This window comes from Protopterus annectens, chromosome 1.part1 (genome assembly GCF_019279795.1).
Source record: "Protopterus annectens isolate FY-2018-M chromosome 1.part1, PAN1.0, whole genome shotgun sequence".
NCBI lineage: Eukaryota > Metazoa > Chordata > Ceratodontiformes > Protopteridae > Protopterus > Protopterus annectens.
The window spans coordinates 355,406,944-355,424,796 of NC_056726.1; the positions used below are offsets into that span (position 1 = coordinate 355,406,944).

Genomic DNA, 17,853 nt, shown 5'->3' on the forward strand with positions numbered 1-17,853 from the left:
AGCGCGGAGTTGCCACCGTTGCACACTAGGGCAGCGGCGGTTAATCAGATTTAAACTATTCGGGCTACCTAAAGTCCACTCTTCAAATTTTCCCTTGAAACTACCTTCCTCGAACTATACTACTGATCTAATCAGCGTATCCTATAACTAAAAAGATCATCTCTACTTGACTCCAAAGTAGACTATTCTCTATCTGTAAAGCCTAGCACTTGCTCCTACAGTACTTATCACCTTGATACAGCACTCTTGTTATAGATATTACCCCAAAAAGGCCAACCCCATTTCTCGGTCACCCACATCCCCCGGAATCTTTTTTTTAAGTTTTTTTGTCTATTCCTTCTAGCATGTTGAGGGATCAGTTGCTAGTGTCCTCTCCTGCTCAGCTGGTGAACCTGGGAATATTGAGGCAATGTTACAATTGCCTCATGTACCTGAACAACCCTCTCCTCCTCCCACAAAACACAAATACATGCGAGAGATGCAACTATACGGCCAAACTGGAGGCTGAGCTCTCTCAACATAGGACTGGCAAGACCAGACAGGAGGAGAAGGTAACCACACACACACTATAGACCCAGTCTCACATAGTACCATCACAACCTCAAATCATACACATAAACACACAAAGACATACTCAGAGGCTCTGATCAAAAATCTACCAAAACAGCAGAGGCCACCAAAGCAGACACCCAAACAACTACCACCTCAGAACACAACACCTGCAACACATAGACCACACAGTCAGAGTGTCAAACAGTCACAGCCCTTAAGGCCAAACACAATGCCAGACACACTAGTCATTGGTGACTCCATAGTCAGACACACTGACGTCCCGCTCACCAGACTGAGTAAGGAGAAGGTCACAGTAAGCTGCCTGTCGGGCGCTAGAATCCGCCACATAACGCAAGCACTCAGGTCTCTCAACAGCAGGTACAAGTACGACTCAGTCATTGTCCACGCTGGTGTAAACGACCTGAGACGTACCTCCTTGGACTACATGAAAAGAGACATTGAGGAGTTCTCTGATTATGTAGCCCAGGCAGGTATGACCCTGACCTTGAGCAGTATCCTACCTTCACCAAGAATGATGCCACAATACAGAGATAAGATGATCAGCTTTAACAATTGGCTTAAACTCTGGTGTCATTCAAAGGGGATCCAATGTCTGTCTGCCTGGGATGACATGCTGGACAAGCCACGCTGCTTCACAAGGGACGGCTTGCACCTGTCACCCCTGGGATTCCGGATATTGGCAAAGGCTCTTGCCACCCCCATAGTGCCTTTTTTAGGCAAGGCTCAAATTCTAAACCTACCACCCTAGAACACAATAAAGGAAAAAAGCTAAGGGTAATGCTGCTCAATGCCAGAAGTCTCAATCTCAAAATGCACGCACTCGAGGCCCTTCTCAGTATGGAGAACATCGATGTCTGTGCTGTGACAGAAACCTGGTTCAAGGCTCCTGAGAGCACCCCAGCACTATCAGGTTTTGCCTCATATCATGCGTTCCGGCCCCAAAATCCGGACAATACCAAGAAAGGAGGGGGGGGTATCCATATTCATCAAGGACACCCACACCTCAAGATTGGTGGCCATACGATGCATCGGAGACCATGCAGGTGCAATTAACCATAGGCAAGACTGCTCTGCAATTTGTAGCATGTTACAGGCCACCCTTGCAAACTCAGGAACCTCACATGGCTTTCCTGAAAACACTGGAGGGGATAAATGTATCTCCGAACACCATCATACTAGGTGACTTCAATTACCCTAATATAGACTGGGAACACTACTCAAGCCCAAACACTTCAGCCCAAAATTTCCTGGAATTCATAAACTCAAATGCCATGGAACAACTAGTCACCATCCCCACAAGAGGAGAAAACATACTTGATCTCATCATCACGAACATGTGAGCACAATGTTCAACACCGGAAGTATACCCCTCACTGTTGAGATCAGATCACAAACTAATCTCGCTGGAGGTCCTCATCCCGCCCCCACCTGAAATAAAAAAGACCACAGTAAAGAACTTCTCGAAAGCCGACTTCACACTTCTAAAGACTAGTGTGGTCTCGTTTAAGGCCCCCGAGCAAACATTACTCAAGCCGCTGAATCACTTACAAATGCCTTCTACCAGCACCTGCAGGACTGCATGGATCAGGCAATCCCAAGCAAAACAAAGACTCTTTGTACCAAAGGCAAGCGTCCAGTCTGGTGGACCCCAGCCATAAACAAACTCTACAACAAAAGGATGAAGCTACTACAAGATAGAGCAAAATCCTTAAAAGGTAAGACACCCTTGATCACTATAAGTAAAAAGCTAAGAGCTCTCATAAAATCATCCAAAGCAAATTTTGAGAGAAAAATAGCTAAGGACTCAAAAGACCATCATAAGGCCTTCTTTAGCTATGTTAGAAACCTGGGAGGGAAACTCCCAGATATGCTCAGAATTAGTTCAAAATGATGTGAAGATTACGGATCCTACAGACATTGCCAACATACTGGCTGACAGGTTCAGTGCAAACTCCCCCCCTCCCCCCCAAAAGGAGAGATATCTATACCAAACGATTGTAGCCCCCCAAACATCTCTAACGCCCAGGTGAGAACTGCTCTCTCCAAGGCAAAAAACACAGCATCCATGGGACCTGATGGTGTCCCTGGCTGTGTGCTCCACGAACTCGAGGAATTAAACCCGCAGTTAGGACAGCTGTTTAACCTTAGTCTCACCTCCGGATACGTACCCAGGAGTGGCGCTGGCGACTGTGGTCCCACTTCACAAAGGCGGAGCCTCCACCGACCCTGGAAATTACCGTCCCATTAGCTTGACAAGCTTTATCTGCAAAGCCATGGAGAGGATCATAATGGATCTCATAAATAAAGACATAGGGAATTTGCAGACTTTGGATCCAACCCAGTTTGGCTTTGTCAAAGGCAGATCGTGCCTTTTAAACTTGGTTGACTTTTTTGAAACAGTCACCAAGGCCATTGATGAGGGAAAGGCAGTCCATACAGCCTACCTCAACCTGGCGAAGGCCTTCGATACAATACCCCACTCGGGTATCATTGAAAAACTCATCAGCTTAAATGTAAACCCATACATCACAAGATGGGTTGCAAACTGGCTGAGTGACAGAACCCACAGGGTCAGAGTTGCTGGCGCCATGTCAGACTCAAAGCCTGTCACAAGTGGTGTCCCACAGGGCTCAGTCCTGGGCCCACTCTTGTTTGGCATCTACTTTTCCGAAGTACAAGCAAACACAGGAGGGTTATGGCTGACAAAGTTTGCAGATGACTGCAAACTGGGCGCCGTAGTCGAAAACACATCTGACACAGATATCCTTCAGAAGGGTCTCACAGGAACGGATAACTGGTGCCAGAGCCATGACCTAAAGTTAAATGCCAAGAAATGCATAGTCATACCCTTCGGGAAAAACAAGGTTACCCCTAGCTACCATATAGGTGGCAATCCATTGAGCACAGAAGAAGTAATCAGGGACCTGGGGACCCAGGTTGACAGTAGCCTTTCATTCGACACTCATATTGCTAAAGTAGTTAGGAAGACCTTCTACATTGCCCACCTTATCATGAAGGGATTCACATCTAGATCAAGGGAGGTCATAGGCTCCCTATACTCATCACTCATCAGACCAATGATTGAGTACAATGCCCCATTCGGAATGTATCTGACCCGACACGTGCAGCAGCTGGAGAGGCCACAAAAGTTCCTCACCAAAAGGATAAAGGGTCTCAAAAATCTGTCTTATGCTGCCCGACTGAAAGAACTCCAGCTCTATTCAGTAAACACGCTGCTCAGAGGTGACCTGTGCCTGACATACAAGGCCATGTCAAACCCAGATTTGATGAACATGCTTCACCTCACAAAATCTAGATCCCTCAGAGCCGCAAGGGCGGGAGACTTAAACCTCGACACTGTTATTAATAGGATGTGCTGGAGGGATAGATTAATCACCCAAAGACTCCCTATGCTGTGGAACAAAATCCCGGTATATGTGAGGCAGAGCACCTCGCTGGCCTTGTTCAAGAGGAATCTTGACCAATGGATGGGAGATCGCAGATATACCCCAGGGATTACCTCAGTGTCACTGCTCGACAGAGGCACAGCAAAATAATGGGCATAGTTTCTCCAAACTAAAGGGGTGGCGTAAGCCACAAAACTATGGGCTAGGCTTGTAAATGCCCTCGGGCAGATAGCCTAGTATGAACCTATGAACCTTGCCAAGTTAAGGGAAAACAGCTCTTGTACTTTACCAAACGAAACACCAATCCAGACATGTCCAAGGGTCAGCTTCCAATGATTTTTCCTGTCCACCTTGTGAATCTGGGCATACTGGGGCAATGCAGCAATTGCCTCATGTACACAGACAACCCTCTCCTCCTACCACCCAACACTACAACCTGTGAGAAATGCACTTAAATAGCCAAATTGGAAGCAAAGCTCTCTCCAGCCAAGATTGTGCTAGACACTTAAGAAGGTTAACATCTCCACTATACCTCAAGCAACACATAGCCTTCAAAACTCATGCCACCAACATCCACACATAGTAACACTAAACCCACTTATGCGGAGGCCCTTAACATTAACCTGCCCAAGAAACAAGGATCTCGTAAGCTGAAACGTAGACAAACACCAGTCACAACCAAAGTGACACATAGCTCAAAACACCAGTGTGCCACCAACCAGTAGCCCCTAAGGCAAGTCAACATACCCAACACTTTAGTCATAGGTGACGCTATAGTCAGGCACACTGATGTCCCATTCACCAGGCAGAACAAGGAGAAAATTAAATTCAGCTGTTTGTCGGGTGCCAGGATCCACCACATAACGCATGCACTCAAGTCACCCCAACAAGTACAAATATGACTCTGTCGTTGTCCATGCTGGAGTGAATGACTTGAGACATACCTCTCTGGGCTACATGAAGAGAGACATGGAAGAGCTCTCAGATAATGTGGCCCAGGCAGGTAGGACCCTAGCCTTGAGTAGCATCCTGCCTTCGCCCAGAATGATACCACAGTATAAGGACAAAATGATTGACTTCAATAAATGGCTAAGTTTCTGGTGTCATTCAAAGGGGATCCAGTATCAGTCTGCCTGGGATGACATGATCAACAAACCACAATGCTTTGCCAGATATGGTCTGCACCTGTCACCCCTGGGATTCAGGTTACTGACGAAGGCTCTTGCCATCCCTATAGTGCCTTTTTAGGCAAGGCTCAGAGTAAAACCACTACTGTAACAGATGTAAGCATGCAAAATCTGAAGGTAATGCTACTCAATGCTAGAAGTCCAAACCTCAAAATGCACTCTCGAGGCACTCCTAAAAATGGAGAATATCTATATCTGTGCAGTAACTGAGACCTGGTTCAAGGCTCCAGACAGCACCCCTGCAATACCAGGCTACAACTCTTACCATACTTTTCGGCTACCAAACCAGGAACGAAACACTAAAAGCGGAGCAGTGTCCATACTCACCAAGGATATTCAAACTCCAGGCTAGTTGCCCAACACAATGCAGCTGAAATTCTACAGGTACAACTAACAGTAGGTAATACTGCAATTCAAATTGTAGCTTGCTATAGATCTCCACCATGCCCCAAGATTTTTACTACACCTTTCTAAACATACTAGAAAATATTAAGATACAACCAAACACCCTAATACTGGGTAATTTCAACTACCCTGGCATTAATTGGGAAAACTACTTGGGTACCAACATCTTTGCCCAATGGTTCTTGGAATTCATAAATTCCAATGCTCTGGATCAGCTAATCCATAGTCCCACCAGGGGCTCAAATATCCTAGACCTGGTCATTGCCAACGTGGGAGATTGATGCTCCACACCAGTGGTCACCCCCTTGTTGGTCAAGTCTGACCATAAGCTAATCATCCTTGGTGCCCACATCCCACCCCCCCCAGTAGGGAAACATCCATAAAAAACTTCTCCAAAGCCAACTTCATGCTACTCAAGTCAGAAGTGACAAACTTCATGACACCCATGCAGACGGGAACTGAAAGTTTGACTGCTGAATCTTACACTAAGGCACTGTACAAGCACATCCACTCGTGCATGAATCTTGCCATTCCAAATAGAACCAAGACACACTCCTCCAAAAAAAGGAAGCCAATCTGGTGGTCCGCTGCCATAAACAAAATATACAACAGAAGGAAGAAACTGTTGCAGAAAAGAGGAAAATTCCAGGATGCAAAAAATTCCCTTACCAGCCTCAGTAAGAAGCTGAGATCCCTCATAAAATCCTCCAAAGCTAGTTACGAAAATAAAATTACCAAAGATTCCAAGGACAACCACAAGGCATTCTATAGTTATGTCAAGAATGTAAATGGCAATGCTCAGATCTGCTCTGAGCTACAACAGAATGGCATTAAATATACTGATCCCAAGGATATTGGCGAAATCCTGGCAGATCGATTCAATGCCAACTTAACCCCCTCACCCCCTTAAGGGCCCATCTCAATACCAAAAGATTGCCAAATTCTGGTAATCACGGCCACACATGTAAAAAGCACACTCTGCAAAGCTAATAATGCAGCATCCATGGCACCAGACGACATCCCGGGCTGTGTACTACATGAACTACAAAATGAATTGTTACCTCACCTAAGTGTCATGTTTAATCACAGCCTCACCTCAGGCTACATGCCCAATTAGTGGCGCACAGCTACAGTTATCCTACTCCACAAGGGAGGATCCACCTTGGATCCCGGGAAATATCGTCCCCTCAGTCTGACGACCCTGATCTGCAAAGCCATGGAACGCATTATCATGGAACTTATAAACAAAGAAATTGGCAACTTTCAAACACTGGACTCCACCCAGTTTGGTTTCGTAAAGGGCCAATCTTGTCTCTTCACCCTGATTGACTTCTTCGAATCAGTCTCCAGAGCCGTGGACGAGGGTAAAGAGGTCCACACAACCTATCTGGACCTCGCCAAGGCCTTCGACACCATCCTTCACTCTGGAATCATAGATAAACTTACTAAGCTGGGCATTAATCCCTACGTCACTTGATGGGTTGCCAACTGGCTTACTGACAGAACCCACACTGTAAAAGTAGCCGACTCAAAACCAAGCTCCAGACAAGTGGAGTACTTCAGGGTGTAGTCCTGGGACCGCTGTTGCTTGGCATCTACTTCTCTGAAGTGCAGGCCAGCACTAAGGGACTCTGGCTAACAAAGTTCGCAGATGACTGCAAACTGGGAGCCATTATTGAATCCCCAAATGATGTGGATATTCTACAAAAGGGCCTTACAGAAGCAGATGCTTGGTGCCAGAGCCATGGACTCGAGCTCAATGCCAAGAAATGTATAGATGTTACGTTGTCCCATCTTGCCTTCATTCTTGTTGTTTGGGTTCGGAGCCGATCCTCGACTCCGACTCTGCCGATTTACTATAGCTCGAGAGCTTTTACTGGCTTGAGGCTACCCCCTTATTCCAGCATGCCTAGCAGCAGCTACCCAGATCTTATTTGCCGCTTCCAGCGTCGAGATTGCTATTACTGGCTCAGGCTAAATATTTTGAGCTTTTTTTGCTATTTATCGCTAATTTTCTAATTTGTTGTGTGTGTGTTGACTCGTTGGAGTCTGTACTATTTCCCTTTAGTCTAACGACCCCTTTCTCTGCAGTTGTGGTGTTTTTGGCCATTGTTTTTTCTCCTCAGGCCTTGCTTTCCCCTTAGAGCCTGTTTATGTTTGAGGTTTCTTCCTTTTTTCTCACCCTTTTCTGGGATTGCTGTTTAAGTTAGAGGCTGTCCCATCAGGGGAGTCGCCATTTAAGTTAGAGGCTCTCCCCTTCTTTCTTCTCCCTTTAAAAATAAATAAATAAATAAAACAAAGTTCTTCCTTTTTTGTTGTTGGGTTAACTGTTGCAGCCTAGTTACTGTTACTTGTGTGCTGTTAGTTGATGGCTCTCTGTTTTTTTTTCTGGTACTCTGAAAATTTCCTTGACTAGTGTTTACCATGTCTAAAGAGTCTAAACCCTCTGGGTTTAAAAAATGTGACTCGTGTTGCCAGAAAATGTTCCTTATGGATGGGCACACCAGTTGCTTTTATTGTTTAGGGGCTGTTCACCCGCAGGACACTTGCTCTGTCAGGCTTTCAGTTCCAGATTCTTGCAGAAGAGAAGAAATACATTTATTTTACGTGGCCTCCTGAAGAACCCTCAAGATTTTTTGTCTCAGGGGCCTCAGCCAGCCAAAGTGTCTGAGAAACACTCCAAGCCATTGGTTCCGAGTTCGGAACAGACAAAAATCACCGAAAAGCCTTCGGCTGTATCGGTTCCCAGCATTGGCTCTGACACAGCTAAGTCTCCGGCGGCTACATCTGTATCCCCGGAGCCAGTCCGGACCCATGAGAGATCAAGGTCTCCTTCTTTGGAGCCGGTACGCTCTGTTCCACAATCTCCTGTGCTACAACCCGGAGCGGGCAGTCCCCGGTCCTCTTCACACTCCTCTCGGTCCTTCAGACGCTTGGATCACGACATGGAGAGAATGGTCAATAGGCTTCTCAAGTCACAGGCACTTGCTAAATTACTTTTGAGCCCAGCCCATAAGGAATTGGCTCCTTTGGCCCTCCCTGCTTCTTCATTGATTCCTCCTCTGACTCTCTTGAGCTCGGTGCCGGAGTGCATGGAGGTCATGGTGGTGGAACCGTTGGCTCCGGTTTCTTCTCCCTTATCTGTTTCAACGACCGCTCTGATCTTCTCGATGTCTGTCCGTCGAGGGATCTGGGTGCCGAAGCTTTCTCACCAGCTCTGAGGGGGGAAGTGGCGTTGGACCCTTGTCCGATCCTGCTCTCCCTCTTGGAGCTTCGGCGCAGGTAAGCTCAGCTCCTACATCGGCCTCGGAGCTGTCGCTCCCGGTTCGAAGGAGATCTCCAGGCTGTTCAGAGCTGGCAGCTTCTTTGACATGGTGCCTTCGAGTTGATGAGCGTGTTGTCTCCTGAGACTGCTCTACCCTCGGCTCCATTGGCTCCTTCGCCCACGGTGCCTGTGCCTGCCTTCTTCCCTCCTCCTGTGTCCAAGCATAGGGAACCTGTGCCCCAGGACACCCCAATGGGTGACCCCACCTCTTCCGAAACCTCCCCCTCACATTCGGGGGAGGTCCCTCGGAAGAAGAAATGTAAGAGGAAGCATCTGGACTCCCCTGAGTCTATCACTTTGGATACAGACTTGGATGAATCGAAAGGGTCCCTATGGTCCCCCTCTTAAGCTGTCTCTTTTTCAGACATCTTGGAAATCCTTAAACAGAGGGGTGGCTGGAAGTCCTAGCCCCTTCTGAGGATGAGTGTGTCTACATGGATGCATTTGGTTCCCAACCCTCCACTTCTTGGATTTCTCCACCTTTCGACCCACTTTTGTCTGTAGTGAGTCAAAAGGTGTGGAGCGCTCCAAAGACCATGGAACCAGTTTGAGGAGACTGAATAAATTTATTACTGCTCCAGAGGATAAATCTTTCCTGTCCAAAAGGGGTCCCTGTTGATGCCATAGTGGTTGCAGCAGCCACTAAGAAGGAACTTGCGGAAACATCATCTGTCCATCCACCGAACAAAGATTCTCATACGATGGACAGATATGGGAAGCGTATGTTTTCTTCAGCGACCTTTACTGTCAGGTTGCTGAATTACTTGTATCATTTCACATGACTTCAAAGGGATCTCCTGAAGGAGCTAGGAGATGCACCCTGCAAGATCGTACAGCTGAGGGAGTTGCGAGCAGGGCAGCTTCCCAGCTTGCTACCTTGACCTCCGTGGTTACCTCCTCCATGAGGTTCATTTCTTATGCAGCAGATGGAGCAAGTTTGGCAGCAGGTACTGGAGTAGCTGTGCAGAGACACTCCTGGATGCGCCTTTATCAATTTACGGAACCTTTCAAGTCTTCATTTACCAGCACCCCTTCGATGCCTCGTCCTTGTTCGGGCCTCAGGTAAAAGAGACTCTCACCAGGTGTGAACAGGATGGCAAGACTGTCTCTGCCATAGGAGTCTGTTTTTCCATTCCATGTAGACCCTATCCTAAGGGTCAGAAGAGTGGAAAAATGTGGTTCCAAAAATCCCAAGTATCTTCGCCTGACACACGTGGAGATTTTTCCCCCAGAGGCAGAGGGGGTAAGAACAATGGAAAATGCCGCCCTCGTGGCAGAGGGGGGTTCCGCAACAGCAGGGCGACAGAGATACTTTCTCTGCTAGGCCCTTCCAGCACTCCTGAAGGGAGGCCCGGCTGTCCACTTCTGGAGGCAGTTGGGGGCAGACTATTACTGTACCCAGAAGCCTGGCAATCTATCATGAGAGAAACATGGGTACTGTCGATAATATCCAGGGGTTACAAAATTCCCTTTTCTCAGTCCCCCCCCTCCTCAAAAGTCAAACTGTCTATCCCAGATGTTCCACCCAGTCTTCGGGATCTTGCAATCCTAGAGGTTCAAAGATTGCTAGAAAAAAGAGCCATCCAGGAGGTCCCCGCAGAACAAATCTGATTCGGAACTTACTCAAGGTTCATTTTAGTTCCAAAAAAGACAGGGGACTGGAGACCCATTTTGGATCTCCGCAAACTAAACCAATCAGTAAAAAAGGCGAAGTTCCAGATGGTAACACTGCAGTCCAGTCTTCCCTTCTTGGGTCAGGACAATTGGATGTGCTCCATAGATCTCCAAGATGCGTACTACCATTTAAAAATGGAAGGCAATCCAGGAGATTCCTATGCTTCCGGCTGGGAGCCAGTCATGATCAGTTCACGGTCCTGCCCTTTGGTCTCACCACAGACCCCATGGTGTTCACCAAGTGTATGGCAGTGGTCAGGGCTCATCTGAGGCATCTAGGATTCCAGGTGTTTCCATATCTAGACGACTGGCTCCTCACCACTACCACAGAGCATCAACTGATCAAAGCACAGGGACTACACAATCCAAACTTGTTCCCAGTTAGGCATCAACATAAACTACGAAAAGTCTGCCTTGTTGCCTTGTCAGTCTATTACCTTTATAGGGGCAGACTTGGATACAAGACGCATGATAGCAAAACTGCCTCAAGACAGGGTGTCAACCATTCTTCAGCAAGTTTTGTTTCTCATAAAGAAGACCAGAGTTCAGGCAAGACAAGTTTTACAAGTACTGGGCTCAATGGCTGCAGCAGTTATGCTAGTTCCTTTAGCACGCTTCCACATGTGGATTCTACAATAGCTTCTTTTCGCTTAGTGGTCTTTCCAGGATTTGCCAGTGTCACACATGATCTTGATCATGGAATCTTGCAAAAAGGACCTACTATGGTGGCTTGTCTCTCCTCAGGTGACTCTGGACAGACCCTTTCTAGACCCCCTCTCCGGTAGCCACATTGACCACGGACGCTTCCCAGATGGGGTGGGGGGGCATTATCTGGGACGGACTGTCCAAGGAACATGGCAACCTCAAGAGTACCATTTGCACATCAATGTTCTAGAGATGAGAGCGGTGCTTCTGGCGTTGCAAGCACTTCAAGACACTCTACGTACTGGGACCATTGCAATCCAGACAGACAATATATCAGTGGTATGGTACATCAACAAACAGGGAGGAACCAGATCTTACCCCTTGTGTCTAGAGGCGCTTCGAGTATGGCAATGGGTGAGGTCTTCCCAACGTTTTCTGATTGAGATGCACATTCCTGGAAAATCCACCGTGATAGCGGACAGGCTCAGCAGTGCTATCCTCATGCCTCACGAGTGGTCCCTGAAGCAAGAATTTGCGGACTTTATTTTCTGCAAATGGGGCCAGCCATGCTGCGATTTTTTTGCCATGCCCCTAAACAACAAATGCAGCAGCAACTTCGCCCTAGTTCCCCCTCCGGGACAGTCACCCAGGGGCTACTATATGCCTTTCCCTCTCATTCCGAAGGTACTTCAGAAAGCAAAGTTGTTGGGCCGCAAACTTATCCTCATTGCTCTTTATTGGCCTCCCCAGATATGGTTTCCTTTTCTTTGCCATTATCCTCTACTGGAGCCTTGGATACTGGACTCAGTTCCTAACCTCCTGATGCATCAGTCAGGCGGGCTTCATCCATCCCTCCAAACTCTCAAGCTGACTGCTTGGTTACTCCACTTCCAGTCTTAGCCAGGCTCCCTAACGTTTCCCCTGCTGTACAACACAGCCTAGTGTCCTCCCACAAGCCCACTACTAGGAGGATTTACACTCGCAAATGGAAGAGGTTCTCTTATTGGACCAAAAGTAATAACATTGATCCCTTTATGGCTCCTGTTCACAAGATTCTTGACTTTTTGGCCGAAACCTTTGAAAAAAGGGGCAGCTGCAGCTACTATTAGGGTCAACTTGCTGCCATCTCCAGTTTTCATGTAGGAGACTTTGGTTCTAACATTATGTCCCATAAGTTGTGCAGAGCGTTCTTACGAGGTACAACACTTTTACAGCCCTCGGTAAGAGAACCCCCCCCCCCAGGACCTCAACTTAGTTTTAGCTTCGATGGTTCTGCCCCCATTGAACCAGCAGCATCTTGCCCACTGAAGTTTCTGTCTTGGAAAACCTTCTTCTTGGTTGCTATAACCTTGGCTAGGCTGGTTTCTGAATTACATGCTTTGTCTATTCGCCCGGTGTATCTCATTTTTCACAAATATATAGTCTGTCTTAGGACCACTCCTTCCTTCCTTGCCAAAGGTTTGTTCAGAGTATAACTTAAATCAGTCCATTGAGCTTCCTGTGTTCTTCCCCAATTATGGCAATAATGCAGAGTATAGATTACACCAATTGTATGTTCATAGACAATTAAGTTTTTATTTGCACAGGACCAAAGACCTCAGAAAATCAGACCAATTGTTTACATCCTTTGCTGACAATAAACAAGGTTATCCAGTTTCAAAAGGGACCTTATCAAAATTGCTGTCAGACACAGTCAGTTATTCGTATGATTTGTGTAAGCCGTCACTTCCAAAAAAGCCCAGAAAACATTCAACCACTCCTTAGCCACCTCTGTTGCCTTCCAAGCTAAATTGCCTTTAGATTCAGTCTGTGCAGCAGCAACATGGGCAAATCCTCATACCTTTATCTCTCATTACAAAGTGGATGTGGTCTCCCGGAATAGGGCATCCTTTGGTTCCATGGTCCTGAAGAGTTTGTTCCAGTGAGCCACCCAAGAACCAGGTGCTAGGGATGCGGTCCCAACCAGCAAGAACGAAGGTGAGATGGGACAACATAACAAAGAAGTTATGTACCTACCATAACATTCCATGTTTGTTGTCCTTCATCTTGCATTCCTTCTTGCGTCCCCCTTCCTGAAGGTTCGAGAGGAGTTCTTTATTGGTTACACTGGCTGAGTTTCCTGCTAATATACCAAGTTAGTTAACCATGCATTGTCTTTTCCTTTTTCCTTCCTACCTTGATGTATAAGAGCTTAGTAAAAATTGTTTTTTTTACTACGTATGTTTAGTGTGGGCTATTACTAACGAGATCTGGGTAGCTGCTGCTAGACATGTTGGGATACGGGGTAGACTCGAGCCAGTAAAAGCTTTCGAGCTACAGTAAATCGTCTGAGTCGGAGCCGAGGATCAGGTCCAAACCCAGCCAGCAAGAAGGAAGGCGAGATGAAGGACAACAAACCTGGAACGTTATGGTAGGTACATAACTTCTTTTTATCCCCTTTGGGAAAAAACATGTACCCATGAATTACCACATAGGTGGCAGTACACTGAACACCGAAAGTGTGATAAGGGACTTAGGGACACAGGTAGACAGTGGTCTCACCTTCGATAACCACATCGCCACAACAGTCAGGAAATCCTTCTATGTGGCACACCTCATCACTAAGGGCTTTTCATTCAGAAAAAAGGTCATTGTCCCACTGTACTCATCCCTCATTAGACTCATTATAGGGTACAACACCCTGTTTGGTATGTACCTCACAAGACATCTGCAACAACTGGAAAGGCCACAGAAATACCTCACTAAAAGAATCACAGGCCTAAAGCAGATGCCCTATGCTGACCGTCTAAATAAATTCCAGCTATACTCTGCTGCATGTCACCTACTCAGAGGCGATCTCTGCTTAACATACAAGGCCATGTCAAACCCAGAGCTGTTGGACATGCTACACTTAAAGAAATCCCAATCCCTCCAAGCCATATGGTTCAGGGATCTAAACCTGGTCATCACAATGAACAAAACATGCTGGAGGGATAGGTACCTGACCCAGCGACTCCCCATACTCTGGAATAGACTGCCCATGCATGTCAAGCTGAGAGCCTCTTTGGCCCTCTTCAAAAGGAACCTTGACGATTGGATGAGAGATAGGAAATTCACCCCAGGGATCATGTCAGTCACCCTGCTAGACAAGGGGACCAGGGAAGTAAATATTCTGAGAAGAAATAGCCAGGGAATTATGGCTAGGCTTGTATCGGCCCTAGAGCCGATAGCCTAGTACCAACCTATGAACCTATACACCTTTCCCCCTTTACACAACTTTGTGACTGGTTCATGCTGGTTGAAAGTTTCTTCCCCCTCCAGCAAGGCTGTTATGCGGGCTGTATAAGATTTTTGGCTTTGAGTGAACATCCTCAGAATCCTAGTAAGGACTTGCTACTCATATTGGCCAGAGATGGACCAGACCCTGACATCACCCAGGAGGTTGAGGAGAAGCTGATTACAGCACTGCACATGCTGTCTGCATTTGGGTACCTACTCTTTTTTTTGGCAAGCCTTCACTATCGACAACATGAAAATCAACAAGTATTCCAAATTCAGAATGCAACTCAAAAACAGTTCTTCATCAAAACCAAATGGTCCTTCAGCTCAGGACATATTACCTAATATGTCTCCTTTCCTAGTCTCTTCTCTCTCATGGTTGACCTACTTTAGAAACTGATGTTTGTTATACATTATGTTCTGCTTGATTGTGTATTGCATTGTGCTTGTTCACTAGAATGTATAGAGGGTTTTTTTCTGTATAATTAGTCTAAAATACTCTGTTGCTTACATTTTTGTATTTTTTGTTTGTGAATGTTTTGCATTTCTCCTGGGTTGAGCCTGAAATTGGTCAATGTTGATCTTTGCACTATCTCAGTAAATAAATATAATTGTTATTTATTTACTTATTGGCATTTGTTTACCGGGAAAGTCCACTGGGCCAGTACGAGCCCATTTTCATTGGAGGCCTGAGGAGAAAAGCTCCACAAGGCAGTTAGTGTGAGTGTACTTATTTTTCAGAATAGTTAGTAGAAACAACATAGTACAAAACACAATAGTGAATGTATTATGTAACACAAGTATTACAGAAAATGCAGTTTAAGTTACAAATACAGTTCAAGAAAAATACAATAGATTAAGCAGTTCTATTACAAAAACAAATAGAACAAGCCAGTGTGATATTGCAAGGCATGAGTATTGAGTTTAGGGTATCCATTAGGTAGAATAAATATTTGTTCCTGTAGTAGTAAGGACAGATGAGGGAAGGGAGATGTGAATACAGGTGATATTAGTTGAAATATGGCTAAAAATCCAATATTTTACCTAATCCAAAAATAAATAAGTAAATAAATAAATGTCACAGTAGAAAAAGCTAAATGTTTTTGGGCCATCATTTACTTACAAATCTTTTTTTATTTTTTTTTAAATGGCGCAAAAACATAAGGGCGACTAAGTTGGAAAATACATTGTGGCACTTGAGTCATAAAATGCTGCATTGTATATATAAACATGGTATCACTTCCAGCTTCCTGTTTTTTTCCATTCTCTCTGTCTCTTCTTTATTTCCAGTTTTCCTTTATGGTGTTCTCTCATTACTGATTATGAAGTTGAGTATGTTTTTTTAAATTGTTTTATGGTTAGTAACTTTCTTGTAGATTTTTATTTACTGTATGTTTAATGATTTAGTAATATTGTCAAAATGGGTGAAAATGGTCACTAACTTGTTTTGACAAAAAAATGATAAAATGAATATATGATTTGTATTTTTTAATTGTTTTCTTAGGCACAATACATATTTGCAAGAGTGTACAGGCCAACGAGAGCCCACCTATCAACTGAACTTACATGATCTGAAGCTGCTGTTTTTGCGTTTTGCCACAGAACAATCCTTTAGTATGGAGAGCGGAGGAGGAGGCAGAGAGAGCAACATCCACTTGATTCCATACCTTATCCACACAGTGCTTTATGTTCTGAACACGTACGTTTTGCCTGACTTTCATTTTAGTAACCTGTTCCCAACTTGCCTGGAATTTGTTTTACATCAAAAGATTCTCTACATTGGATGACAGGATTTTTTATTTGAAGTTACACTTTCAATTCATGTCTTGCCTTCACTAGTGCTCGTGTGGGATTTACAGTCTGGAATGAGTGGGACCATATCGCTGTCAACTCACAAGGAAACTCCCAACTCCTCCAACTGCATTAAAAATGAGCAGAATGGCTATAGGTAGAGGAGCCATCACTCTTTGAACTGGGGGGGGGGCTATAAAAAGGGTGCTTACTTAACATTTATGAAAAGCACACCTTTGTAGAGGGGAGGACTGTGACCCTGCACTTGCTTGGGGAGGCAGTTCCTTAAGGAGCCTGATCTTCATGGCAGACAAGCTAAGCCCATCCACTTCTTGAGCCTGTTTACTCTTTAATGTTTGAAGTTCATTTTGAAAGATTACTGCTTATGGTGGTGATCACCCCTTCTCATTACACTTTGAAGTTTCAGGCCCTTATCTGCAGGAAACCATATTTGGTGTTTCACAAGTATAGAGTGTCACACAGTATGAACCCACAGTTATTCTCAAATGTGCTTGTGGAGGTTTCCCTGAGCCAGCCTGTCCATTTCCCTGTTTTTATGATCACAGAAACTATGGGGATGAGAGGGTCCTTCGTGTCTTCTGCATATGCCCTATCAGCTCAGCATCTGTCTGTAGACAATATGTGAATATAGAAAGATAGACTGACTGTTTATCTCACTTATCAGAGAGAGGGAACGGCTTGTGGTTGTCGAGCATGAATATCTTAAGTGGATTGTCAGCTTCATTGTTTTTACCTTCAGCTGTTTTCTTCTTTTTCTTTTGGCTGCTCCCGTTAGGGGTTGGCACAGTGAATCATCGGTTTCCATTTCTTACTGTCCTCTGCATCTTGCTCTGTCACACCAACCACCTGCATGTCTTCTCTCTCTCACCACAACCGTAAACCTTATCTTAGGCCTTTCTCTTTTCCTCTTACTTTGCAGCTCCATCCTTATCTTTCTCCCAATGTATCCAGCATCCCTCCTCAGCACATGTCCAAACCAACCCAATATCACCTCTCTGGCTTTGTCTCCAAACCGTTCAACCTGAGCTGACCCATTAATATACTCATTTGTAATGCTGTCCAGCTTTGTCACACCCAATTCAAATTTTTAACATCTTCAACTCTGCCACCTCCAGCTCTGACTTCTGTCTTTTCGTCAGTGCTGCAATCTCCAACCCATATAACGCAGCTGGTCTCACTACCATCTTATAGATATTCCCTTTCACTCTTACTGGTAAACCCTTCTGTCACAAATCACTCCTGACACTCTTCTCCACCCATTCCACCCTTCCTGCACTTTCTTCTTCACCTCACTTCCACACTCACCATTACTCTGAATTGTTGTTCCCAAGTATTTAAACTCATCCACCTTGCCAGCTCTACTCCCTGCATTCTCACCACTCCTCTGTCCTCCCCCTCATTCACACACGTATATTCTGTTTTAGTCCTGTTGACCTTCATTCCTGTCCTCTCTAGGGCATATGTCTGCCTCTCCAGGGACTCCTTTCTGGTCTCATTTGTCAACCTGTCCATCACAATTGCAAATAAGAAATGGATCAGAGCTGATCCTTAATGTAATCACACCGTC

At 45.5% G+C, this 17,853-nt stretch overlaps 1 protein-coding gene across 1 annotated transcript in view; it reads left to right on the forward strand.

Annotated features, from left to right (window-relative positions):
* Positions 1-17,853, forward strand: part of UBR4 (ubiquitin protein ligase E3 component n-recognin 4) — a 3,959,899-nt gene that overhangs the window by 3,799,072 nt on the left and 142,974 nt on the right. The window contains 1 exon segment of the mRNA XM_044087073.1: positions 15,979-16,173. Within this exon segment, the coding sequence (XP_043943008.1) occupies positions 15,979-16,173 (195 nt within the window).